The sequence below is a fragment of the Ursus maritimus genome, unplaced genomic scaffold (assembly GCF_017311325.1).
Source record: "Ursus maritimus isolate PB19 unplaced genomic scaffold, ASM1731132v1 scaffold_20, whole genome shotgun sequence".
NCBI lineage: Eukaryota > Metazoa > Chordata > Mammalia > Carnivora > Ursidae > Ursus > Ursus maritimus.
The window spans coordinates 47,279,029-47,305,866 of NW_024424453.1; the positions used below are offsets into that span (position 1 = coordinate 47,279,029).

Here is a 26,838-nt window from a genome sequence, read left to right on the forward strand (position 1 = left end):
AACCTGTCGCCCACCTCAGCTATCACTTTCTGCCCAGAGTTCCTCTGAAGCCATGGTGGGAACCCACTTGACAACTCACACATGGAACTAGCGGGGCGCTGACATGGGCAGACCTTGAGCCCTAGATGGTGGGAGCTGGTAGTTAATGCTGTCCCGACCCTCGGGAGGACGCTTCTGAGGGGCTCTGCCTGCTCCTCATAGACGATCAGAGCAGTGACCGGCACCATAACCCACCTTCACTTTGGCTTTTCCCATTTCCCTGTTTCCCACTTCTCCGTCCTCCGTTCCTATTTCCTGGTCACAGACTTTTGTCCCAGGCTCTCTTTCTGGGGACTCAGGCTACAAGGCCACCTGAGCTTCCATGCTAGAAACCATCTATGGACACTTGGCATCCCTCTCTGCCCTTTCCATATTCCCATGTGTTGCAGGGGCTGAAAGGCTGCAGGCTACCTTTCCCAACACCCCTCCCCCCCTTGCTGCTGGGGATCTGGGTGCAGCCTAGGCCCTGCCAGAGGGAAGCACCGCAGGAGAGAGTTGGAAGGCAGAAAGGAGGCGGAGGCCATTCTCCTTGCAGCGTGGTGGCCGCTGGGTGGGATCTGACAGACATGAGTTTTTGCAGCAGCCGGACATGGTGTTCCTTCCTCTTTCTTGTCATCAGCTTCGTGGATGTGCAACTAGGAGGCTGGCAACGCTTTCCTGCAAGGTGGCAGCTGGGGTGGTGTGACCTACCACAGGGCAGAAGCGTGTCCCCCAAACCTTTCCACATGTAGTTCCCTACAGTAAATATCTTTCTGCACAAAATACCTACAGTGTTCTCTGTTTTCCCTGCACGTAACCTTGACTGATTGGGCTTCCTCACCTCTACCATATGTTGTGCCACCAGACTCAGGGGGGAGGGAAGCTGAAAGGCCACTTATTTACCCAAAGAGACATCCCAAAAAAGACTGAGATCAGCAGCCACCCCGCGCCCTTCCTTATTAGATCAATTTTCCTTTTGGACGTTGTAGCCAGGGCTTGAGTATGTGAGCTGGTCCTGGCCCGGGACCCTGAGGAAAGTGTGCAGAAGATGGGTTTGGGGATAGCTTATCTTTCTGATAAAAGGAGTCACACAGGAGACATTCTCTCTGCCACTGGATGGGGATCTGTGAGAGCATGATGCTTGGGGCACTGACTGCCATCTTGTAATCATGAGGGGATACGTCTATCGATGAAAGTCAAAATACTGAGGATGACAGAGGAGAGAGACGAACTACCAGGTTGAGCTGCTGCATTAAGCCCGGAGCTGCCCACTTGTAGGAGGCATCGCCCAGGCGGGACCCGTGCCCTCTGAGCCATGTAGAGGCTGGTTCAGAACACCAGGTTTTTTCCACGCTGACACGCTGGGACCCAGGGATGCTGGGACCTCTGGGAGCTGGGCTGGGACCAGGCTGAAGCAAAGTGCGGCATTTGCCTTAGATGCAACATTTAAGGAGGGGGCAAAAAAACTCAGTACTCAGGATAAATAAAATTCTAATGCAATATTTTTTTATAAAAAAGCTAATGTAAAAAATACACAATGAACAAGATACCAAGATTTTTATAAAGAGACTAAAGAATTGGTGTCTCCTGCTAGGTCTGCTCTGCTTGTGTTTCCACACAAGGCACTCTGGATGAATCTCACTTATGACGATCCATATGACGGAGCAGGGCTCCTTGATTTTGAGACTTGGATTCAAGGACGGGCTCTGCCGATGACTTGCTGGTGAGTCCAAGCAAGTCCCTTCCCTTCTCTGGACTCTGGTTACCCCAGCTGTCCCGTGTGGAGGCTAGGGCATTGCCAGGATGGTCTCCTGACCCGTCCTCCTCATCCCCATGGCCTGCTGAGGTTACTGTCCCTCTCCCTGGGAGGCTGTGTCTCCTGGGCCATTGACTCCTGGCTATTAATATCTCCGCCATCCCTGGCCCGATCAGGGTGTTTAATGACTGCCAGCTGTGGCTCCGGCCCCCTCCCTCGGGAGAGATAAGAGCAGTTCCTGTTCCCACATGGGGGGAGCTGGGGGGAGGCAGGGTCATTGCTCAGGAAACAGGCCCTGGGCGAGCGGTGGGAATGGAGGGGCTGACGCTGGCTCCTCACCCCACCGGGCCCAGCGCTGCCAGATGGGGGTGCCTGCAGAGAGAGACTCCCTGTGCCCCCTCCCCCGTGGGAGCTGGCCTGGTCTCCACACCCCTGCTGTGCCTTGTCACATCCGATCTTGATCTCAGTAGCCTTAGGGCTCTCCCCAGACATCCCACAGACATTACATGAAGCATGTCCCAAACCCCCTCCTCCTTCTGCCTCACCTGGATGGTGGATGGGCACCTGTTCCTCAGCTTACCCCTGGGGTGCTTCTCAGCAGCCAGAGTGGCCTGCCCCAAGTCCGCCCTTATCCCCTCGGCCTCACTTGAGAAGCCTTCACTGGGCTCCTGCTGCTAAGGGTCCACCCAGGCACATGCTCACTTGGATTTTGGTGTCTCTGGTGTCCACCATGCCCCCTTGGACCCTAGAGATCCCTACTTACAGAGAAAGCCCGATGTCTCTTCCCCCGGGAAGCTGCTCTCTAGCCATTCATCTAGCACACTAGCCCACCCTCCGTGCTCAGCCCGTGCCCTAGCGTGGCAGGTACTGTCCACATGGTGGCCTCTGCCATCGAACTGCTGGTGGCCCTCTGCAGTGGGATGGTGCGGGGTTCCTTGTTCCTCTTTCCAGGAGGTATCCACCTGAGTTAACTGGGCTTTGCCCTCAGGAAACTGGGGTCAGGGCTCAGTCAAGCTCTGCAGTTGGGACTGGGACAGGGATCACATTGTACCACAAAAGTCAGGGGCCTGGGTCTGAGGGCCAGGCCCTGGGTCTCCCTAATCCCAGGCTGTCCCCGTGGCATCACTACCCCTTCCCTCTTGTATTTCACTCTGAAACAGAGCTGAGGAGAGACGCCTGCCCTCTGTGTCACCTGGCCTCCTGGGGAGGGGCCTGAACCCTGGTATTTGGGGCCCAAAGGCCAACCTTGGTGAAGTCCTTGAGGTACCCACCAGGTGGCGACAGAGCTGAGCTGGACTGGCCTGACAAGTGCCCCAAGAGGCTGGAGAGAGACCCGGGAGCTGGAGGGAAGGGGGAGCCCAGAAGAAATTCTGTTTGGGGTCACCCACACTCCATAGGTAGCTTGGGATGTCTGCCCATGGTCTTTGCTGGCCTGAGACATAGTTTCAGCTTCTCTGTTCCTGAATGCCCAAACACTGGGCTTTTCATCTACTGCCACTTCTCAGGGCAGGACCCTACCGATAGTCCTCCCTTTTGCTGCCCATGTCTTGGATCTCACCATATTTGCTTCATTTGCCACCCTCCTGGCTGATACATCTGGTCTCCCTGGGGCTCTCTCCTTACCCTGAAGCCACGACTCACTAATGACCGTTTTCAGACGCTGTGGTGGACAGGCTGGGTCCAGCTTGGTTTGGTGGCCCCTCCTGGCCTTCCCATAGCCCAGGCAGCCTGTGGGGTCCCTGATTTGGAAGGTAAGGGGCTGCCCTTTCCTCTGCAAATGCCCTGCTTCTAGGATCTGTTAACTTTTTCCATTTTTTCCCCTCCTCCCCTCCCTTCCCCCTCTTCCACCAGCCTGAGCTCATCCCTCAGTTCCAGAGAACTGTTCCTTGTTCTCTCACAGCCTCTGTCCTCTGTGCATCCCTTGTTCCCAGTCTGCTTGGGGATCTTCCTCCAGTTGCTGTCCTCCCCGAGCCCAGAGGACAGAGCTGGTGGCAGAGGGCTCTCAGCAGCCCCTTCCTCGTTATCTGCTCATGCCTTAGCCAGGAGCTAAGTCTGACCTTCCATCAGGTGGAATAACTGAGGCCCAGAGAGAGACGGGGAACTGCTCAAGATCTATGAGAACATCTGAATCAGAATTGGGACTAAACGATTAGGGCTGGGTCTTCTGGACCTTACTGGTAGACAACGTCCCTGGAACCAGTTCAGAGAGGCACTGAGTTGAGAAGGGGAGGAGGGAAATCAGAGTCAGTGACGTGGCCCAGCTGGGTGAGAAGAGCATGGCCATCCTGCCTGTCCCTATCTCTCATCACCCATGCCTTGGAGTAGTAGGGATGGGAGACTCTCAGGGAAGAATGGAGCAAGTTCCAGAAGCCCCAGACAGCCTCCCCCCCCCCCCCCCCCCCAGCTCTCCACCATCAGCACCCCATCAGTGGTTACAACTGTTAGTCTGGGCAGGGGAGAGATGGTGAGTGCTGAGAATGCTCTCTCCAGCAGGCCGGAGAGTGCCTGAAACCAAAGCTAGGAACATTCCCTCCTCTGTCCTACGGCTGACCATGAACAGGGCATGTGACTCTAGATGGAGTTTGCTACTGCCAGACCTCCTGGGCCAAGGGTATGTGCCTGGGGCTGCCAGACCTCCTGATCCAAGGGTATGTGCCTGGGGCTGTCCCTGCTCTGGGTCCATCATTCTGAACCTGGCCTAACTGCCCCTGAGTTGGGCCTCTGCAGGGTCCTGGGGTGGGGCTGTCATTGGTAGTGGGTCCTGGGATGGTACTGAGTAGGACAAGGCTTTGAAGGAGGCTTGCAAGCAGATCTGAGCCTTTGCCAGTCTATTCTAGCTGCTTTTTTAAAATTTATTTTTTATGTATTTATTTATTTTTTTACCAGTGTGGTGTCCCTGTCCTGTTCCTGAACCAAGACAACCTCCTTGCAAGTTTGCAGGAAGTGGAAGCCAAGGGGTCAGGTCAGGCAATGGCTTTGGAGACCTCTTGTTAACTGACATCGACTTCACCCTACTGCCTCTGCGTCTAACCTTTTCCATTAATCGTATTGGCTCTGCCACTCATTTTGGTGACATTTGTTCTGTCCTCTATCTATCGCCTCTTAGCTGAACTCTGGGCAATGTCAACATGGTCAGCTCATACCCCATGCACCCCTCCCTTTCTGCAGGAATCACTGTGGCCTGGAAAATGCTCCCACTTAACCATTTTGGGGACCACAGGCAGCTCTTTCAGCTGTTTGGCAGTGATCCAAGAATAGAATTGTCTCCTCTTAGCTGGATTTAGACGGTCAGGGGACACAATGAGGACCTTACACCAAGTCCTCCCATCCCAGGGTCCTCATCAGAGAGTGAGGACCTTCATCACTCTCAGAAGGCAGAGGATACCACTCAATGAAACAAGAGTTGAAGACCTTTAGAATTGCCTGCCCGTCACCTGGAAGTGTAGGATTCCCATCCAAATGGTGGCAGCTGGCTACGGTGACCTCCCCTCCTTTTCGACATCCCCTTCTCTGAATGGGGGGAAATGGCTGTACATTGGAAGCCAGATGGGAACATCATTCACCAGAGAAACCAAGGCAATGCAACCCACCATTTATTGTTGTACAAGCCTGTTTGCAGAACTGAGGGGGTCTTCTGGCTGGGGCGTGGGCAGGAAGCCATGTGGCCGCAGGGTGCAGGGTAGACATAGGCTGCCACAACCAGCAGGCTCTGGTCTGGATGACATACGGGCCAGAGGACTCCTCGGCCCCACTCCAGGCTGGGTCGGGTGGGAATAGCGTTGCCGGCAGGGTGGTAATAATATTAGTGGTGATACAAACAACCAAGAGGATTCAGCTTGTTACAATATATAAAATGCAGCAGTTAAGAGCCTGTGCTTTCACTTGCCAGTCAGTCAGAGCTGGGATCAAACCCTAGCTGGGTGACAGGCAAGGTACTGCGCTCTGTGAGACTGTGTCCTGTCTGAGAAATAGGGACCGAAGCTCCCACCTTACTGAGCACATGAGGAGTAAGGGGCTCAGGAGTGCCCGTCTCTGAACCTGGTTGTAACAGTCGGCACACAGGTGGACAGCCAAGGGAAGCTTCCACAGTCCGTAGGGCAGTCTCAACTGTCCCACTCCACTTCAGCGGGGACTCTGGACACACCTGTGCACCCCAAACGAAACTCCCTATCAGACCCGCACCTGCCTGAGGCAGACGAACTCCTCCACGGGGAGGAGCCGGCAGCCCCGAGGACGGCGCTGGGGGAGGGGACTGCATCTTGGAAGAGATGCCTGAAATGGCAATGCTTCACCCAAAGGAACTTGACAGCCACGGCGGAGCATCAGGCCCTGTGAAGGTGGTGGCGGCGGGTGGCCTTTAGGAGCAAGATCTCTGCGTCCTCGGCGCACTCCACGTTCCCACCGGCACCGTGAGGGGACCGGCGGTGGCCTTCCTGGGTGACTCCTGAGAGCGACGGGCGCGGAGTCAGGTGAGCGTGTGGATTTCTGGCCCTCGATCGGTGGAGGGGACTTTGCGGGGAGCAGTCTGCCGACGGAGCTCCAGCCCGCACCTTCCCGGGTCCGAGCACCCGGCGCACCTGCTCGCTGAGAAACGGCTCCCGCATCTGTGCGCCCTCCTCTCCTCGGGAAAACGCCAGGGCAGAGATCTCTAGGGGCGTCTAGACAGTGGCCTGGGGGTCGGGACAGTCTCCAAGCCCAGGGCCGGGGCCCGCCTCCGTCCACGGTGCCGTCCCCGGGGGTGGCCGCCCGGCGGTCAGACCAGGGAGACTTCGGCCTGGAAGCTGGAGGAACGGCGCGCGCCGGGGCTGACGCGGGTCAGCATGGACACCTGCGTGCTGCATGTGGCCCCGTTGCTGCCTCCCGAGGGGTGATGGTATTTGAGCTTCGAGCCCAAGATGCCCTTCAGGTGCCAGCGCCGCCACTTCCGCCGCAGCTCTGCCTGCACCTGGGGAAAGGGAGGGTGGTCAAGCCCGCCCCTAGGAAGCCTCCCCGACTGCTGATTGGGCTGCTCCGGATTTAGGGTGGAGTCTACACGGAGAGACAGGATGCTACCTTGGCCAGTGCCCAGTTGGGACCACATAGGAATGGGAGTCACATCAAGGCCTTGGAGTGGGAGGAGGTAGGAGGCAGACAGGATCAGAGAGTGCAGTCCAGGGAGGGAGAGGGGTGCTGCCTGGGGGTGGCTGTATCCCCGTTCTCCTGATCCCTGCCCCCCAGCTCGCTTGGGCTCATCTGAGTGGTTGGATGTCCGTGCTTTGTAACCAGGGCTGCACAGTAACTGCCACCACTGGCTGCCCACCCCCTTCCCCCACCCCCACTCGCTGCACACAGCTGCTTGACTGATGTGCACATGAATCCCAGGGTGTGTGTGTGTGTGTGTGTGTGTGTGTGTGTGTGTCTTAAAATGCACATGAGAAGTCAGGAGGTCTGGGGGGCAGGGTGGGGGCAGAAATCAGCATTTTTAACAAGGTCCCAGACGTGCACCCCCACCTATTTTCTGGTCTGAGAACCACACTCGGAGTAGCAAGATTTAAGCCATCCTTGCTCTGCACATATCCCATCAGTGTTTCAGACCCTGGGCCAACCAGAGTGCTATCTCCTGGTCCCCAAGGCCTGGGAGGGGCTTACCTCGCCATTGAGGAAGCAGTAGAGGATGGCCACCACAAAACCCTGGGGAAGAAGGGAGCAGGAGAGGTGAGGTAGACAGACTCTGGAGCCCGCAGCCCTGTACCACCCCTGGCCCTGGCCCCTGAGTTCCCCTGGTTAACCAAAGAGCTAAGCAGCCAGTAGGTGCTTAATCAGTACTTATTACAGTGAAAAAATTGGAAGCCACTGGCAAGGGGCCAAGGCCCAAGGTTGAATTCCCTTAAAGCCCAGAGAAGAATGCAGGCTTCGGTCGATGGTTCATACCTGGAAAGATCCCACGACGAGCTCGAAGACCATTTTCACTTCAGCTTTAAAGTTGTGGGGAAAGAAGGCGAACATGAAGTAGTGTGCTCCAAACAGGGGAATCAGCAGAAGGGTGGACTTGGCCAGCCTCCTGGGGATAGGAGAGGGGCAGACAGTGGGGACGACGACCGGGGTGTGGGGGGATGGGCTGCGGACTCCTGGGAATACCATGTGCACCCCTGTTTCTGCTCCAGATCTGCAGTACCTATGCCCTCGGGGCCCCCAGCTCTCCTAGCCTGGAGGCCAGCATGGGGGAGAAGGAAACTCTGCTCTCACCCTTCTGGAGAAGGGTCTACAATGGCGGCCAGTAGTGAACCCTGAGGATGAGACATAGTCTTTCAAGCTCTGTGGCAGCAAAGGGAGAGATGTTCTCAGCCCATGGGAGGTCCTGGTTCCCCCTCTCCTGGTCTCAGTTTCCCTAATCTTTACAGTAGGGTAAATGTCTGCTCAAGAGGATCAAATGACAGACATGGGGCCCACTGTAAATTCAGAAGAGCTTTGGGTGCTATAAAATGCAACGGATCCAGGAGAAACCAATTCTCTAACTGGGGATGAAGACATTTGGGAAGGAAGTCTCTTTAACTGGGGTGCTGACCACATATGCCCAAGGCCACTTGGGAGGATGCTGGGCACTCAAGTGTGTGCCTGGTGTAGTACAGCTCTCTGTCTCTGGCTTCTCTGCCGTCCACTCCTCTAGGAGTTGCCACCTTTGCTGGAATTGCTTCCCTCTCTCCCAGCCTCCCCACACCCATAGACACACTCCCAGCATGCTCCCAAGGGTCAGTGCCTCCTTCACCAGCCTTGTGTGCTGGGCAGGGTTGATACTCATTCTAAGTGACTCCTCCCTCTCCGACGGAGCAGGGCTCATCCTGGTTGAGGCCTCCCAGCCACCTGACCTCATAGTCGGTCCAGGCAGCTCAGTGAGCCCATGGTTCCCTGGCTGGGAGAGGTCTGAGGGGCAGGGGGTCTCCGCCTTTATCTGTTCTGCCTTGGCAGTCAGTACAGGGAACCCTAGTCCCGGGTTTGAGGTCCCACAGCCGACTGGGGGCAGAGAAGCTGGCCTTGCCCTTCCTGCTCCTTCCTGGGCCCAGTTCCCAGCCGTGCCAAGATCCTGAGCACTGCCCACCCCTCTTTGGCCACAAACCTATCCCACATGCCTGAGGCTGACAGATGGAGGCTTTCTTTAAATTGAAGGCTTATGGGGAGGTGGAGAGTGGGAGCTGACAGCCCCTCAGCGGGGAGCTCCATCTCCCATTCCCCCCCACCCCTTCTGCCTGCCGACAGCTGTTCAGTTTGTCTCACCCATGGGAACCTGGTGATGACCAGCTCTCTTTGCTTCCGATTCGAGCCCTTTGGAGCAGATGTACAGGGCCCCACAGGCAAAGCAGAGGATGGGGAGGCACAGGCCTGATGTGCTGCCCCCTGGCAGATGACAGACCCGTGCAGGGCCTTCCGTTCTCAGACTGGAAGGGAAGCGCTTCCTACGCACCCAGCGGGGGAGAATGCCGTCACACTGGGAACGTGAGCCTTAGACTCATCAGAGAGAAGCACAGGATTCCAGAATAGAATCCTAAATCCAGCAGCTCGTGACATTCTAGCCAAGAATCTTAGAACCACAGCACAAGACTCCCCAAAGAGAATCCAGGCCAGGAACAGTCCAGAATCCCAGGACTGGAAGGCCCTTAGGGGATGCCCCAGGGTTGCCCAGTCTCTGCAACACTGATAAGCCATTTCCTATTTCCACCTGTAGGCAGGCAGACCCCTACTCACCTCCCCACAGCCACCCTGTCCATGTTTCTTTCGTTCTATCTTTGAGCCCTGCTGTTCTCATGAACCCATTGTGTCTCCAGTCCTCCCAGAAGTGGAGGACAGCCCTCACACCTTTCTACGCAAGGAGCAAGACTACTGTCCCATGGACACCAGGCCCTCCCCTGCCACGGCGATGCGCTCCCAGACCCCTGAAGAGGAAGGAGCATGTGTCCGTTTCCTCACCTGTAAAATGGGAACAGTTTATCAGGGACTATGTGGGTGATGTAAGATGGTGTGCAGAAACCCCTTAGCGCAAGCCAGGCATGGAAGCCGCAGATGTTATTATTACTGAGGACTGCTGCACCCTGAATGTGGCTGCCTCATTGTTCACCTGGGGGTTCCCCGGGGCCAGCATCTACTGGGCATTTCCTGTATCCCTTTTCTGTGCCAGGCACATGCCAGGGACGGGGCGCACAGTGTGAATAGCGCACAGGGTATCCGTTGTCTTCTCAGGCCCCCTGGACGGGTGGCAGATGCATACCTGGGTCAGATCACTTGCTAGGGAAGTGACCAGGTCACGGGGATGGAGGTGGGCAAGAGGAAGGTGGCTATTTGGCAACTCTGGAGTTGCCAAAGCTCCTGGAGAACTTCAAGGAAATGTGGGCAGATTTGAAGACCGGGGATGGGGACCCTGGGGGACCCAGGGCATACTCACGAGTATGGGCTGCTGTCACTCTTCCCCACATCTGGGGACCGAAGTTTCTGAACCAGGATTCGGATGATGCGAATAAATAGGATAAAGTTCACCTGGTGGATGAGGTCAAGGTCAGTGGTCAGAGAGGGGAGGCCGGGATGTCCAGCTCCCTGGGCTGATGGCCTGTTTTTTTCCCCAGGAGCCTGCTGCCTGTCCATCTTATCTCTTCCCTAGCTTTTCCCCCTTGGGGCAGGCCATCTGGGAACTCTACTTCACATCTCCAAGGACTGGGCCTCCCAATCCATTTTCTTTACCCTAGAGGAGGAACTGATGGGGAAAGGGATGGGGAAAGTCCTGCAGGCACTGGGAAGCCTATGTTCCGGTTCTGACCCTGACGTGAATCTCCTGTGTGGCCTAAAGTAAGCTGACTACCCAAGCTGGGCCTCAGTTTCCCCATCTCTGTGTGGTGGGAGGAGGCCTTACCAAGATGGAGGTGAGGATGGGGGCCTGTATGATCCACCACAATGAGGAGTTGATGGTGTCCCAGCATCTGGACAGGGCATGGTGGGGGAGAATGAGAGCAGTTGTCTGCAGCCAGAGTGAGAGGCCCTCCCGGGTGTTCCAGTTCTGTCCCCAAACCCTTTAGAAACCCAGGCCCAGAGTCTGTTGCTCCCAGGTCCCCCTCATCCCACCCAGGGGATCTGCCCCCAGAGATGGCAGCCAGGGGGAGGGGATGGGGGGGCAGCTCACCCATAATCTTCAAAATGGATCATGATGATGGTCCACACAATGGTGAATGTGCTGGGCACCCCTGTCAGGGCCAAAAGCAAGAGAAAGAGAAGAGAGGGCACAAGGGAGAGGTTTAGGAGAAAGAACCAGAGAGAAAGAGAGAGAAGGAGGGAGGGAGAAAAGGGTGGGTTGCCAGGGCTGCCCCCTGTGGTTACATAGGTTGTTCACTGTGCAAGGATGCTCGCTCCACTGAGGGGGTGGAGCTCTATGCCTGAGGGGCTGTGTCCGCCCAAAGGGAGAATCTTCCTCTAACTTTGACGGAGGCACTTTACAGACTAGCAGTGCCCCTGTGGTTCAAGGGCTGAAGGGGAAATGGATGCTCACAGAACCTGTCCCACAGATCAGTCCTAGGTGCAGCTGCAGCCTGAGGGCACGGGCCCTGGGCTCAGACATTTGGGGGACTTTTGTCAACCCTTGGCTGAGAGCCTGGCAGGCAGGACCCGCAGCCCAGGAAGACCTAAGAAGGTAGGCCGGGTTGGCACCCACCCTCTAGTGAGCTCCCCAGGCCTTGCCCCCTCTGTCCCCAGCCTGGAAGCCCTCCCTGGTACCATACCCCAGCCGATGAGTATGTACCCCCAGAAGTACTTCCGCTCAGAGAAGAAGGAGACGGCAAGCAGGGTGTGCAGGTAGAGGCCCTCCACCAGCAGCCAGAAGAAGTTCGCCATGACACAGTACTGGAATAAGACCATGGCTGCCTTACAGCTCACCTGCAGGGGGAGGACAGAGGAGGGGCTCACTGGGGCTCGCAGGGGTCCCCTGCCTGCCCACAGTCTGTTTGGGGCAACAAACACAGGTGCAGCACGGCCAACTTTTTCTCTCTGTTGTTTTTGCAGTGTCGCCTTAGAAATGTTCCCGGTGGTTTTCCCATTATCCTTGATATTCGATCATCTGATATTCTGGGATAAGCTTGCAATTTTAATTATCCATCCATCAGTTTAGCAACTATTCATTTTCCTTCTATATATCTACCCACCCACCCACCCACCAATTCCATTTCTTTACCCACTAGATGCCCACTACCAGCTCATCCATCTGTCCGTCCACCACCCATGCATCCACTGATCATTTATTCATCTTCCCATCTATCAACCCATCCATGCACTCACCCATCTATCTCTCCATTCTTCTACCTTTCCACCTACTAGACACCCACTAGCATCCATCTACCTCATCATCCAGTCATCCATGCATCCACCCGCCTATCTACTCACCCACCCCTCTACCCATCATCTATCCAATTTTTCTTGCTTTACCCATCTATCCGTCTACCCACACAGCCATCAATGCACCGACTTAATCAGCCATCCATCTACCTACCCATTCATGTAACCCCTCCCCCACCTACTCATTCGCCTTATTTCAATTAGGATTGAAGGTAGCTGGAAGAGGTCTGAGGGAGAATTCTTCTTGAGTTTGCAAGAGTTGCATGAATGTGTGGGGCTATGCACTGTGTGCTGTGGAGTGGGGGACCCTGATGGAAATGTTGAGGACAGATGGGGGCAGAGAAGAGGCAAGAGGAGGAGGAAGTAGAAATGAAGAGGAGAGGAAAGGGATGGTCATTCCTTCTGGGGGCAGAGGAGCTGGAGGGAGAATGGGTTCCCCAGGCAGGTGAGGACAACGGGACAGTCAGGGGGATCCCTGAGTAGGGCAATCAGGGACTCTGGGTGGCCCACATGGCATAACTGGAAGGTCCTCTGGGCCCTCTGTCCTCTCCCAGAAAGTCTTCCATTTCAGATCAAGCCCAAATAGCTGTGGGCCAGAGCTTAAAGCCACCCTCCTCCAGGAAGCCCTCTAGATTCCACTCCTCCCTGGAACACAGGCTCCCACCCTTCCTGTGCCCTTGGCTTTAAGACATCCTCAGAGAGCAGCTTGCTCTCCTGTCCCCCTGGCTGCAAGCTCCTTCCTCAGGTGGCACTCCAGTCCTGCCAGCTACAGGTGGGCGGTGTCCCCCATTCTCACCCACTCGCTTTACAACTAGAATAGCTCATCTCTTTAACATGACAATTATCTGTGCTTCTTGCCCTAGAAAAGCTTCAGATAGTTGCTAATGAACTGGGAAGCCAGTCTCCACAATTATCCTTAACAAGTGTGCTGGAGGCCTCCTGGCCTCCCAAACTCTGCGGCTCAGAGGTCCCAGCTCCTGGTGGGATCCTCTGAGGAGCTCTGGGGTTGGCCAGGGTGGCCACCCGGGGTTTTCCCTCCCTCTTGTCAAGATGCCTGAGATTCCACCATCATGGGTTCATTCTCTGGGGAGAAGGTATTGCTGACCCCCGAAATAATGCACTGCCTCTGAGGTCCCTCATGAAGCATTGAGTCACTGGTCATAGGAATGGGTGGGAGCCAGGGCTGGTCTTCAGCTCTCTGTCTTAGATCTGGGGCACTCAGAGAGGGGGCCCAGTGCTCACGATCATTTGGAGATGGACCCCTTAGTGATGGTCAAGGAATTCCTTAGACACTCTCTTAACTTCCCTTCCTGAGGAAGGCCCAGAACAGGGCAGATCACAGGGGAAGAAGGGAAGAGAAGGGCTGTGTGTTTGAACTGACTCCAGGTGGTAGTGGGGGGGCATAAGAAGGAAACTAGGAAGTCCTTGCAAGATGGGGAAACCGAGGCAGGGAGTTCCCGAAGTTCACTTGGGAAATCAGCAACAGTGGTGGGACGGGGGGCTGTGGACTCTGGCCATAAAATGTCACATTTCCAACCAAAGAGAGGCATTTGTCACAGGCGCGGGCAGGTCTGTGAGCTTCCAGGCAGCTGAGTACCATCTCCTGTTTCTGGGAGGGGAGTGGGATTCAAGGAGCTGCAGATGGGGGCAGATGGGGAGTTGGCCATCCTTGGAGAGAGAGAGAGGAGGAAGGAGGAGATAGGGGTTTGGCCATCCTTGGAGAGAGAGAGAAGAGGAAGGAGGAGATGGGGGTTTGGCTATCCTTGGAGAGAGAGAGAGGAGGAAGGAGGAGATAGGGGTTTGGCCATCCTTGGAGAGAGAGAGAAGAGGAAGGAGGAGATGGGGGTTTGGCCATCCTTGGAGAGAGAGAGAAGAGGAAGGAGAGAGGAAAGGGGGAGAAAGCAGGAGAAGAGGGCTTCAGGTGTGAGGTGAAGGTTAAGAGGGAGAGCGAGGTGGGCCTGGGCAGGGTTCTCACCGAGCCCTTGGTGCAATGGTCCGACTCCTCGCTGTCGAAGAGGGTCAAGTCTTTGATGAAGACAGAGGCGGCCCTCAGGATGAAGGAGATGAAGAGGTGCATATGGATGTAGTTCCGGGTGCAGTGGAGCTTCCTGTGCAAGGTGGGCAGAGCTGGGAGGCGGCAGGGGCCTCGGAGCCCCACCCCCACCACACTGTCCAGTGTTCCCTGAGAGGGGAAGGCAGGGGCAGCACGTGGCCTCCAAGTGCAGGCCCCGCCCCCAGGGACCCCAGCCCCGGTGCAGCCTGGCCTCCCAGTGTCTCCACCTCTGGGGCCAGCCCCACCCTCTAGTGCCCTATCCCCAGGGTCAGCACCATCCTGTGGGGACTAGGCTCTGAGCAGCTGGCTGTCTCCCGGGGAGGTCGGCCTGGCAGGGGGACAAAGACAGGGACTGCGTGTGCTGCCTGGGTGGTGGGAGGGGGCCGGAGCATGACTGCGCCAGGCTGGGCTCGAGCAGAGGAGTGACCTGGCTGGGTCTGCTTTGAGGCTTGTTGCTGGGGCTAGACCTCACCTGAACAGGCTCAAGATGGCCGTGGCAACCAGAAGGGCAGCAAGGGACAGGCTGTGGCCAATGGTGTAGCCAGTCTTCACGGAACTGTAGAACATTGACCGCTGTTGCTACAGAGGGGAGGGGGAGGGGGGATCTTAGGTGGAGGTGGGGTGGGCTCACCTAGGGGGTGCCAGCAGGGGCACGTGCCCTATGCGCCCTGCCTCCCATCCCTGCCTTGGCAGATGAAGGGGCCCAGGGCTCGGCCTCCCAGCGGCCCAACGCTCTTCGCCCTTGAGACTCCGTATGAGGCCCTCGCACTGTGCAGCAAGAGAGGCACGCAGGGAATCGGGGTACCAGAGACACTGAGGGTAACTGGCCACTGTGGGCTCTCAGAGGCAGCGGGCAGCAGGATGAGGGCAATCTGGCCTTTCGGGGGTGGCAGGATGAAGCTGGAATCCAAGAGCTTCTTGCTGGATGCCTCCCAGTGCCCTCCCCATGGATACACATGCAGAGCCTCGGTCACTGAGCCAGTCCCTTCTTGCTCTCCGCGACCCACCCCTGCTGGAGTCCAGGCAAGTGGTCAAGTGGGATTTAGGGGATTTAGATCCCGCCTGAGGACCTGGTGGGCTTTGAAGGCCTCTGAGGAAGTTGCCCTCGTGCGCGGAGTGAAAGCTCTGAGAAGAGTGTCTGGGGGTGGGACAGATGTCACAGCAGACAGACCCCTGTACACACCTGGGTTCCCACACTAAAGCAGTGAGGGGCTCCTAGCTGAGGACTCCCTATCAGAACCCCTACCTGGCTCCAGGCCCACATCCAAATAGCGAGTACTTCTTCACACGCTCCGGGGCCTCTGAGAGTCCCGGGCCTCAGGACCACAGTCCTGTCCCTGTTCCTGTCCCTGGCTGGCTGCCGGGTATCTGAGGGTGGTTCCTTCCAGGACCTGCCGCCCAGTTTCCCCTCTGCGTGAGATGGGAAGATGAGGCCTGCCTGCCCTGCCCCCTCTAGAGCTGGAGAAAGGCTCCCACGAGGTGGTGGGGTAGCCCCACTGGGCGAGGCTGCTTCAGCTTTTGCTGCTGTGTGTCATCCTCGTGAAAGTCCCCTTCCTGTTCCTGGTCAGGGAGAGACAGGCGGATGAGCCCCTGGAGGTGCAGGTCTGCTGAGGAAGGAGGCTTGGGGAGCGCAGACCCTGTGAGTCCTGGCTTCCACACAGACAGCAACCTTACGCCTTGCTGGGAGAGAGTGGAAGGAGCCTTGCAGGCCGAGGCACTCGGGGGGGGGGGCAGGGGTGCACTGAGGCCCACCTGGTCCAAATCTGACGCCTTGTCATCCCAGCCACAGGCAACGGGGTAGGGGCCAGGCTCCAGGTCCGTCCAGCCCTCGCTGGCGCAGCTACGGCTCACGTTGCGGCCTGGGTGGAGGGCGGGGCGGAGAGGAGAGAGATTGAGGCTGGGGGCAGGGTGAGTCCATGCAGGAGGCATGGGTCCTGGCTGCCTCTGAGCTCACCTTATCCCTGCCACCCCCGGTTGTGGCCCTGCCCTAGACCCCGGGGCATCACGGGGCACTTGGGGTGGGGAAATTCTCCCCCAGGGCTGCCAGGGGGACCCTCCAACACGAGTGACAGTCAGAGCAGACCTTCCTGGGCTCAGCCCTGCCCCTTGTCATGTCTGAAACTGACCCCCGATGCAAGATAAATAAAGCGACCCTTGTCACAGCCTGGGCTCTTGATACAGAATGACCCGTGACCCTCGTCGTGATCTGAGTGTTCACCCTTGTCACAGGGCCACAGGTGCTGGTGTGGCAGAGGGTTGCTCTGCCCTGTGGGTACAGACAGCAGCCCTCTGGCTGGGCCGAGGGGCTCCTCCTGGGTCAGCCTGCCTGGGCCAATGGGCCTGCTTTCCTCCCACACCCGGTGTGGCTCAGACGTGCCACTGGAGAGGGACCAAAGGTGAGGCAGGAAGGAGGACGCCTGATAAGGGCGCAGGTCTGAAATCCTCATAAATGCAGAAGCAGGGAGTCCTGGCTGGGGAGCCTGCCCAGGGAAAGGGGTGTGTGAGGGGGGAGCAAGCAGCACAGCCCTGCAGGATCTCGGGGCTACCCTTTGCTGCGGCTGGGGCTCCAGGGCAGTGGCCTCCCCCACTGGCCTCAGAGGCCTGAAGCTGAAGCAAAGGGGCAGAGCCCACGAAGGGAGCCTGTGGCAGGAGGGCTACCCTTGTGACTGCCTGCTCTCTAGCCCTGGGGAGGGGTCGAAGAGAAAATGGGGGAGCCAGAGAAGATCCCAGGACTCAGGAAAGAGGCACCCGGGTCTGAATCCAAGAGAAAACTAGCTTGTTGGGGTGGGAGGGAGGGGGAAGAGGAGGAGAAGGAGGGGGAGGAAAAGAGCAGGAGAAGGAGGACAGGAGGGAGGAGAAGGGGCAGGAGCGGGTATGGCAGGAGGTAAAGGCATGGAGGAGGAGGGAGAGTATGATGAGGTGAGGAGATGAGGAAGAGCAGAGAAAGAAGTTGGGTCCTAATGTCCTTGCCCTGTAGCTCCTTCCTCACTAGCACCCCGGCCACTGTCATCACTGGGGTCACCATCGTCACCACCACTGGTACCATCGCTGTCACTGGCACCACCACCACCAGCGCCATAACCGCTATCGTCACCATCACTGGTACCATCGCTGTGACCAGCGCCGTCACCAGCAGCTCCAGCACAATGACAAGTTTGGAGAACCTTCGTCTGCCGCTACTGGACAGAGCACTTGAGCCCCAGCACCTTACTGGATCCCCTCAACCCTCCCAGGGGTGAGGAAAAGAATTCCATTTCACACTTGAGAAGCCAGGCTCCCAGAGGTTGGTCCCTTGCCCCAGGCCACATGGAGAGGAGAGGTGACAGACAGCACGTGTGATCCCCAGAGTCGTCCCAGGTAGCCTTGCCCCCGCCTGCACTGAGGGGACCTGCGGACTTGTTTCAGGTGTCTGGGCACAGAGCTGTAGGAGGAGTCGAGCTGTCCTGAGAGCTCGGGGAGGGTCACCATGCATGTGCATTTAATATTTCTGAACACCGCTTGGAATACACTGGACCGGGAGATGCCCTGTCCGCTATTTCCGTAAATCCTCCTGGCCGCCCTTTGAAAGACGTTCTTCCCACCCTACTTAATGGCTGAGGAACTGAGGGACAGCCAGGGAGGAGTAGCCGGGCCTGGCTCTCTTGCCACTGTGAGGTCCTGGAGCCAGCAGGAGGGACTTGGCTGAGGCAGAGGCGTCGGGCTGGGCCAGTTCCTGACTTGGCAGCCCTTTTCTGTGCCGGCCTTCCAACCGCCTGCTGCAAGAGGCTCCCAGCGCAAGAGAGAAGTTCTCACTCAGCCCTTAGCAACTCCTATCCCCCGCCTTCAACCAGGCCCTCAGTAAACCGCAGGCCTGCCTCAGCCCCAGAGCTCAGGAGCTCACCGCGGGCCCCTCCCAGGATCCAATTCTTGGGCAGACTTCCCTCACCAGCCTGGGGCCTGGGGCAAGTCAAAAAAGGCGACAAGGCCAAATCAGCCAGCCTTGAGGTTGGGACATCAATGCCTCAAGTTTTGAGCTCCTCACTGGCCAGAAGGACCAGGGCTCGGTGAGGCCAGGCCTGTGACATAGCAGGCACCTGGTACCATCATGAATTAGGTGACCCATCAGCATCCACACCGCAGGGGTGGGGGGGCAGCAAATGGGACTGTGTTAAGGCTGGCCATTGGGAGTTACTATGAGTTCCACCCAAGGAGGGGTATGTAAAGGCCGAGAGAGGTCGGGTGACTGCCTATTGTCACACAGCAAGGAGGCAGCAGGCTTGGGATACAGACATGGGTTAGCCTGACTCCACATCTTTCTGGGCTCCCGGACTGGCTGAAGGGGCACCCTGTCTCCTGGAAGCCTAGCTGCCCCAGATATCGAGGGGGGGGTGTAGGGAGTGGATAATGGGTCAACTTCAGGGCTGGGTGGCCTCTTTGTAGAGCCTTGGGATGGTGACCCAGGTCTCAAAGGGAACTGTTCTTGAAGAGAGATCACAAAGGTGGCCACCATGAGACCCCAAGAAGCAGTCCAAAGTCTTTCTCCAGCCTGGGCCTGGGAACCAGGAGAACTTGTGTGTGTAGAGGGGAATACTGACGGCGAGAGGGAGGGGCTAGGGACTTTAACCCCACAATCTCCCAGTCTCTGGCAGCTCATCGTGTCACACAAAGAAGTCATTGCCTCCCCTCCACTCCTCCCCAGCCTCTCCATGAGAAAAGCACAGCTCAGTGACTGGAGGTAGAAATGGCAGAATTGCTTCTTCCTCCTGCCCCCCCTCCGCCCTCTCTCCCCTCCCCCATCAGTCGCCAATCCCATCCCAGCCTCCCTTCCTCATGGCCACCACCATCCTGATGGCCCTCCCCACTTTCCTGTCCCCTCCAACCCGCTCCCACCCTGAGATAGCCGAGGAGAGTGTTCTCAAAGTGCGATCTGCCCATGGCGCTCTCGGGCTGAAATCCTGTCAGTGGTGTCCCGTCCCAGGGAGCCAGGGCAAACGTCTCAGGCGTCTCAGGTCTCAGGCCCGTGTCAGGACTTTCTTCTCTAAGGTCTCCTGATGCAGGGGGCAGGGCGGGGCGGGGAGGCGTCCCACAGACCCCGCAGACCCCACAGTCACGTAGCCCGTGTGGAGTCTTCTCAACCAAAGCAGCGATCCTAGTTGTCGCTCTTAAAAAATGTCTTTACAAATATTTCAGGGTAAAAACACCACAGATGAGAGACATGCAGACCAGGAATGGAAGGCCCCCAGGGACGTTTTGGTGCCTTGGTGAGCAGTCCCTTGCCTGGCCAACACTCCTCCCCCGGGGTTTTTACCCAGGAAGATGACTTCTTTCCCACTCTACAGTCTTTATCCTCTTCAGGTGTCTTCAGCTTTCCCTATAGAACTACATCCCTTCTAATGCTTCCAGGGAGGACACTCCTTCCCCAGTCCTGTTACCCAAAGGGGCGAGAGTTGGGGTTGGCATTGTCCCTGCTCTACTCTTGCCTTCTCGTAAACCTCCCTCTTTGGAGTTTAAGGTCACCGCCTCACCCTTTCCCTTCCATTTTCAGCCCCTAACCTGGTCTCCTACTTCTCTCCATTTTCAGAGGCTAAGGCCACCAGGTGTAGCTGTGCAGGTTGTTCACTGCACAAGGGCAACTGGCTGATAAATGATGGGGCTACAGTCTACCTCCTATTCAATTTGTCATTAGGTGGGTTCTGGTGAGAGGCTGCCTCTGCCTGAGGGAGGCTGCCTTCTTCTCATCTGCACGAAGGCACCATGTGGGCCCCGGTGAGGCTGGCAGCCTCGGGGTTAGCCAGATGGTGGGCTGCGGTCCAGGTTCTTAAGTGAAGGAGCTGCCTTGACAATTCCAGCAGGGACAGAAGGAAAAGCCATCAGGAGGAATGCAATTAGTGGAGTGTCAGGGAGGAACACAAGTAGCAGGCACTTCCAGGGATCTGAGAGAAGGCTGGTTGCCAGGCTCTGCGGACTGGACGCACGAGAGCTGCCAGAGGAGTTCATCGCCCACCTGCCCAGGTGCCGGGTTCCCCTGGAGAGCTGGGCTGGGTGGGAGCTGGCCTGGAATACGGCATGTTTCTCATGGCTCCCAGATTCCTCAGGGAGGGCACCGACATCTCTCCCTCACTGCTGAGGTCACAGCACTGAGCACTGGGGGGGGGGGCAAGGCCAGCCTGCTCCAGAGAGTCCCTGTGGCCCACCTCCTGTCCCCATTTTACAGAGAAACAGGTCCAGGGATGGAAAGGCCACCTGGAATACGACATGCCCAAGAGTCTTTCTGCTCAGCCTCTGAATTCTTATCTAGGTCCTGCTCCTCTTAATCCTTCCCCCCCCACACCTGCTTCTCCCTCGGGTCCTCCCCCCTCTAGACCTGCTTCTCCCTCAGGACCTCCCCCCTCCACACCTGCTTCTCCCTTGGGTCCTCCCCCCTCCATACCTGCTTCTCCCTTGGGTCCTCTCCATTCTAGACCTGCTGCTCTCTCAGCTCCTCCCCCCTCCAGACCTGCTCCCCTCTTGGATCCTCCCCCCCCCAGACCTGCTCCCCTCTTGGGTCGTCCCCCCTCCACACCTGCTCCTCCCTAGGGTCCTCTCCACTCTAGACCTGCGCCTCTCTTAGTCTTTAAGGAGTCTCCCAGCTCATCAAACCTAGCCCCGAGGGGGGCATGCTGGATCCCTCCTTCCCTGCCGTGAGTCCCACACACCCTTCATAGGTAAGCTCCCCACTTCTCTCCTCCACCATGCTCTAAGTCCAAACCATTACCACTTCTCACCTGCCTTGTGACTGTGTCTTCCCATTGCACTCCCCAGAATCCTTTCTTTTCATGGAAATCCGCATTGTCGGTTAAAATCCTAAACCTAAGTTGGACTATGTCAGTTCCTGGCTTAACACCCCCAGTAGCTTCTCAGTGAGCTTAGGAAAAAGTCCCAGTCCTCAGTCAGTCCTCAGGGCCAGGATGGCCTCTGCCGCCCGTCTTTTCGTGTCCTCCCGCCCCTGAGCTCTGTCTGCTCACCCCGGGACCTCCACTGCATTTCCTTAGTGTCCACCCTGTGGGTTGCTCATTCTCCCTCTCCGTGCCCACCCCCAGGATCTTTCCCACCTCCAGGTCTTCAGACGGCAGCTGAAGTGTCATCCCCCCCCCACGAACACCTGCCCTAACGTTATGCCTCACCCCCTTCCCTCTCCCAGCACTCCTTACCGTTTACGACATGTGTTTGTTTCCGTGCTCAATGTCCCTTTAACTAGAGCGTTAGGTCCCTGCAGGCCGACAGCATGGCCGTTCTAACGCTCCCCACACTGTATTTGTCTGGCCCATGCCTGTCATACTAGTAGATGTTTAATAAACATTCCCTGAATGAAAGAATGGCTGAACATATGCTGGAAGCTTCTTTAGCTAGTCACTAGCAAGAAAGCCCAGGTCCTAAAGAGGCTCCTTTTCTTTCGTCAAAGCAGAACATGACAAGGTGTGTAAGCAAAGCCCAAAAGGTCATCGGCTCCGGGCAGTGAAAGACGATCACGACCAGGCAACGGGAACATGGGAGCCATAATTTAGTCATGCATCTGTCAGTCAATCGGTTATCAATTGCTGAACAAATATTTAGTGAGCCCTTCCCACGTGCTTATCTTTTATGTGAAGAGCTAATCAAATCCTGTGAATCTTTCAAAGGCCTAGTACCAGCACACCCTCTTCCCAGAAAGCTCCCCACCGATTGCTTGAGCCCCTTTGACCGCCGTCCTTTGCCTTCTCACTTCCAAGACAGGTGAGCACCCACCCCGGCTGGCACCTCTTGTGCTGCCCCAGCTCCCTGGCTTCAACCCAGGGCTCTTACCTTGAGTTGGGGAAAGGAGGTTAAAGATGAGGGGGCAGGCCAAGACGACCACCTCGCCCGGAGGGGTGGCTGGCCAGCAGGTGAGGTTGTCCCACATCTTGCCGCAGCCTGAGGGGTGAAGGCAGAGGACACACAGGTCAGCACAGTCACCGGGTTCCTCCAGCCTTGGGGCCTGAGCCCACAGGTCCCCATTCTTCTTCCTCCTCCAGGGTCTCACCTGGAGGAACCTCCAGTGTGAGAGGGCTGGCATCACCCTGCCCAGGCAACAAAGGGCCCGTCTGGATGGGCAGCAGGGAGGAGGTGGCAGGGCTACAGCTCCATTGTCCTCAGTGAGGGATGGAGCGCCCCCTGGGGGTGTTTTGAAGAGTGGTGGGGGTTTTGTTTGTTGCAGAGATTGGGGATCGCACCCAGCATTTGATGGGCAGCCAGGCAGACATCCTGCAAGGGGTTGCACAATAATGAATTGTGCAGTATTCTGCAAGACTTTCAGATGAGCCCCTGGGCATTTGTGTAGCTGAAAACCTCTTGTAATGACTAGAGCCTAGACTCTTACTTCATTTCACATATTAACACAAGGTACTTACTGTACAGTTTTAACATACATGGAGTTTTCCAGAAATGCAACTGAGTAAAGGGAGGGAAGACTGTGCTTTGTTGTGTGTTGAACATTATTTTCTTTTTAAGATTTTATTTATTTGACAGAGAGAGAGAGAGCACAAGCACGGAGAGCAGCAGGCAGAGGGAGAGGGAGAAGCAGGCTCCCCGCCAAGCAGGGAGCCCAATACGGGGCTCGATCTCAGGGTCCTGGGATCTTGACCTGAGCCGAAGGCAGACGCTTAACCGACTGAGCCACCCAGGCATCCCGTATGTTGAATATTGTTAAGAGTTGTTCAAGGTTTTGGAAAATCACATTACCTCCAGTAACGCTGCCCGTGAACCTGAGTCAGGGAAGCAACCACTGTATGAATTAACCTACCTGTCACATTTCCAGAATGTTCAAGTATGGATACAACCTTCAGACTATGTCTTCTTATCTGTCAGTGTGATTGTGCCTGAATATGTCCATAGTATTTCATTATAAATCACTTTCCTTTTTATTTTTCTTTTACAAACAGAACTTCGTTTTTTTTAAAAATGAATACCCATGTCCTAAATCTCATTTTATAGTAAAGGAGACATTAGCAAATATTTGTCATAAAAGGAGGTGTTGGGTACGATGGGGTGGTGGGTATATTGGAATTCAGCTAGGTCTTGAGGAGTCTTCAGAAAATTAAAATAGCAACATGTATGCCCCCAACTCAAACTGTGACTTGCGCTGTGGGGTGGTGGCATTCAGTGGGTGAGTTGAGAGAAAAGCCCACCCTGCAGGCTGTGTTTTCCGCTGCGAACCGATGAGCCCCGAGGGCTGGCTGGTGCAGGGTGCACAGCGGGATCCCTCGGAGTCTGCTTCAATAGGCAGATGCATGATTCTGCCCGTTCAGGGTCTGGGTGCCCGTGAGGCACTAGGACTCCTCTGGATCCCCCTCCCTGGGGGGAGAGTTCATTGTTTCTTTGCAACCCTGACAGGTTTTCTCAGGAAACCCAACCCCCAAGCCAAAGTCAATGCCGGCTGGGCCCAGCCCAGCCCAGCCCAAGTCCGAAGGTTCACAAGTTCTCAAGAAGGGGGCCTGGGAAGAGGAGGTGAAAGGCTGTCCCCATGTGGGGAGGAGCCCTGGGACCCTGAGTGCTGGAGTGGGCTGGCTGTGGGCAGGGGGCGTCTTCTGGGGCTGCAGCGGCCAGGTGGCAGGGGCGGCTGAAGGCTGAGAGCACCTGGATCTGTGGGGCTGGGCCAGAGAACACAGCCTCCCTTCCTTGGGGGCCCCAACCACTTCTGTCCACTCTGTCTTGAGGCTTCTGTAGCCTCCCTCTGGCTCCCAGTCCCTCCTCCACTCCTGTGCCAGCCTCTCTGGAGGGGCCCCTCAGGCCAGGCACCTCCTGCCAGCCCTTCGAGACCCTGTTAACAATACCAACAAATACTTTTGTAGCCTTTGTACGTGGGAGGCACGGTTCTACCCTCTTTAAATAAACAGCTTACTTAACTCTCCCATTTTACAGATGAGTAAGAGGCATGGAGCAATTAGGTAACTAGCCCAAGCTCACGTCGCTGGTGAATGGTGCAGCCTGTTCACGCGTTCCTACACTCCCTCTCCAGTAAATCTCTTGTGCTCCTCCTGTTCTGAAGGGCTCCGGGCCCATTTCTTGCAGGAATTTTGCTCCATTGGACTCTGTTTAGCCCTCTGACAATGCTGGGCACACCTTGTTTTGTAGGCCAGTTATTGTGTCTGGGTCCCCGCCAGACTTCCAGCTCTCTGGCTCTCCAGCTGCAGCACGGATGAGAGAGCAGATTCGGAGCTGGGTCCCCGGCCCTGAGCTCAGCTTCACCAGAAGCGGCACAGGGAGAGGGAGACTGGGCACTGCCCTTCGGGAGGCTGCACGTGACCTCAAGGACTCTCAACACCACCAGAACATGGCAGGGGAGCCAGGGAAGAAAGGCCATTGGGGGCATGCGGTCAGGGAAGCTTCCTGGAGGAGGCAGCAGGCTCAGGAAGTTGAGAAGGGAGTGACAGGCAAGAAAATGCTAGCGATCTGGAGAGCCTGCTGTCTCTGTGTGCGTACCCCAGAGAGGTCACACAGGCCCCACCACTCATGTCCCCAGGCCTGCAGAGATGCAGGGCCCTGGCTGGCTATGTGTGACCACCGGGGACTGCCACCTCAGCAAGCAAGAAAGCTTGCAGCCTGGGGTGGGAGGTGGTGGGGCAGGGCGGGGGGCTTCTGCTGTGCCATTTTATGGCCACGTGTGCACTGACAGAGACACACAGACACGCGCTCCCAGACACAAAGAACGACAGACATACATGCAAATACACACACATGTGTGCTTACTTGGACATAGAAAGACCAGACACAAGCAAACAAAGGCACAGAGAGACACATGCAAGTCACAGACACACATGCGTAGACAGGAGCGGGCATACCGCAGATATTCACACACACGCACACATGCTTCCACTAACCAGCACACAGAGAGACACATGCAAGTCACAGACACACAAGCGTAGACAGGAGCGGGCATACCGCAGATATTCACACACACGCACACATGCTTCCACTAACCAGCACACAGAGAGACACAGCGCACCAGGCAGACGTATCCAGGCCTACAGAGACACATGCCCCTGACACACAGACACACTCAGAGTCTGACACGGTGCTTTACGGACCCCAGAGGCACAGGCAGCTCCAGACAACGTGGGCCAAGAGCACACGTCTGGATACGCATGAACGTGCGCAGAGCCCCACACAAGGTCACGGGCAGACTCACTACCCACAGCCCCATACTTGCCCTCCTCTGGATCCCAGGCCGTCTTCCTGGTGACAGGATGTTGGCACCCGACAGGTGCCCTGTGCCAGCAATGACCTCATTGGGATCACGAGGGTGGTTTGCCCTCGGGGCCTAGGAGGCACTGCAGTGGGGCCTAGATTCTGGGGTCTGGGCCTCTCTGGGCTGCCTGCAGTCCCAGATCCTACGGTGGGGGCCTGCCGAGGCCGGTCTGCCGAGTCTCCTGCCTCCCTGCCCTGGACGGTGGGGGGAGGTGCATAGGCAGTGGATGGTCTGGCCACCCCTCACCCAGGTCTTAGTCTGAAGGCCCCAGGAGACAGGGATCTGTTCTCCCTTGAGAGTTGGGGGAGGCAAAGGCCCTCTATGAGGCTACATACCCTCACTTACAGTGCAGGAGGCAGAGACTGTGGGCACCAGGGCCAAAAAAGAGGGGTTGCATAACTGTCAGCCTCAGAGAGGTGACAGGAGACTGGGGAGCCTGGGAGATGTAAAGATGCTCCCTACTCCTGAGCAAGGCTGTTACATAACTGCAAGTTTGGCCTCAGGGAGGTGACCTGGTGGGGAGGCCCAGAGCAGACACAGGCACCCAACTGCTCCAGCCCTTCTCCACCCTCGGGGGCCTCGAGCTCCATACCCACCCCCACTCCTCATGAGCAGTCTGCCTAGGCAGCCTCTCTGCTTCTCCACGTCCTGCCCACCCTTCAGAACCTGGCGCAAGGGTACCTTTCAAAGGAAGCTCTCTGTAATTCCTCCCATTCCCCCCATTCCTCCCTGGGGCTGCTGTGCCAAGTGCGGCACGGGGAGTGGGGAGTAGAGGGTGCTGTCTGTCGTTGGATGGGATGGTCCTGCCGGCTCTGGGAGGCGGGGCAGCCTTGGCCCGAGGCACCACCGTTCACACCATGAGGCTGGAGCTCTCCCACGGCCCCCCAGGAGGATTTGCCGGGCCCCCATGTGCTAAGCCTCTAAGTTCGACTGTGACTCGTCTCATCAGCCGGACCATGAGCGAGCTGATGGTTCATCTGGCCTGCTGAAGGTGGGCGGGGATGGGGAGGGACTCGTGTGTGCACAGGGGCCGGTGCGCATGTGGCGCCTCTGGAGTAGAGCCTGGGCTTGGGAGGAAGGAGCCGGGCCTCAGAACCCCCAACCTACTGTGTTCTCCTTAACAGCAGGGCACTCCCCGACCTGGGGCAGGTGATGGGATCAGAGAGGGCTATTAGGGCTTCCTGCTGCCTTCTGGTCCCCCAGCTTCTCCCAGCATCCTCTCCATGGTGCCATCCCTACCCGACACGTGTGGGAGGGATGTGCCTGGATCTGGGTGCACACTGTGATGAGAAGCAGGGCTCCCCGGGGGTCCGGGGCCCTCTCTTCCTGCTGGGCCTCACCTGCTGTGTCGTTCTCCAGCTGGGCTTCCTCCAGGCACCTCTTGCGTTGCACCTCGATCATCCGCAGATGGTAACATTCCTCCTCCCACTGCAGGTTGGTTGCCTG

At 57.0% G+C, this 26,838-nt stretch overlaps 1 protein-coding gene across 1 annotated transcript; it reads right to left on the minus strand.

Moving 5' to 3' along the window:
* Positions 1-5,359: 5,359 nt before the first annotated feature.
* On the minus strand, positions 5,360-26,838 carry VIPR1 (vasoactive intestinal peptide receptor 1). Its single transcript, XM_040636913.1, has 12 exons — positions 26,733-26,838; positions 21,972-22,079; positions 15,924-16,030; positions 14,644-14,750; positions 14,094-14,226; positions 11,509-11,662; positions 10,917-10,977; positions 10,650-10,716; positions 10,188-10,279; positions 7,685-7,814; positions 7,403-7,444; positions 5,360-6,719 (listed from the first exon to the last, which is right to left on the minus strand). The coding sequence occupies exons 1-12, from the start codon at positions 26,791-26,793 to the stop codon at positions 6,528-6,530; spliced, it is 1,254 nt and encodes a 417-aa protein (XP_040492847.1). The 5' UTR covers positions 26,794-26,838; the 3' UTR covers positions 5,360-6,527.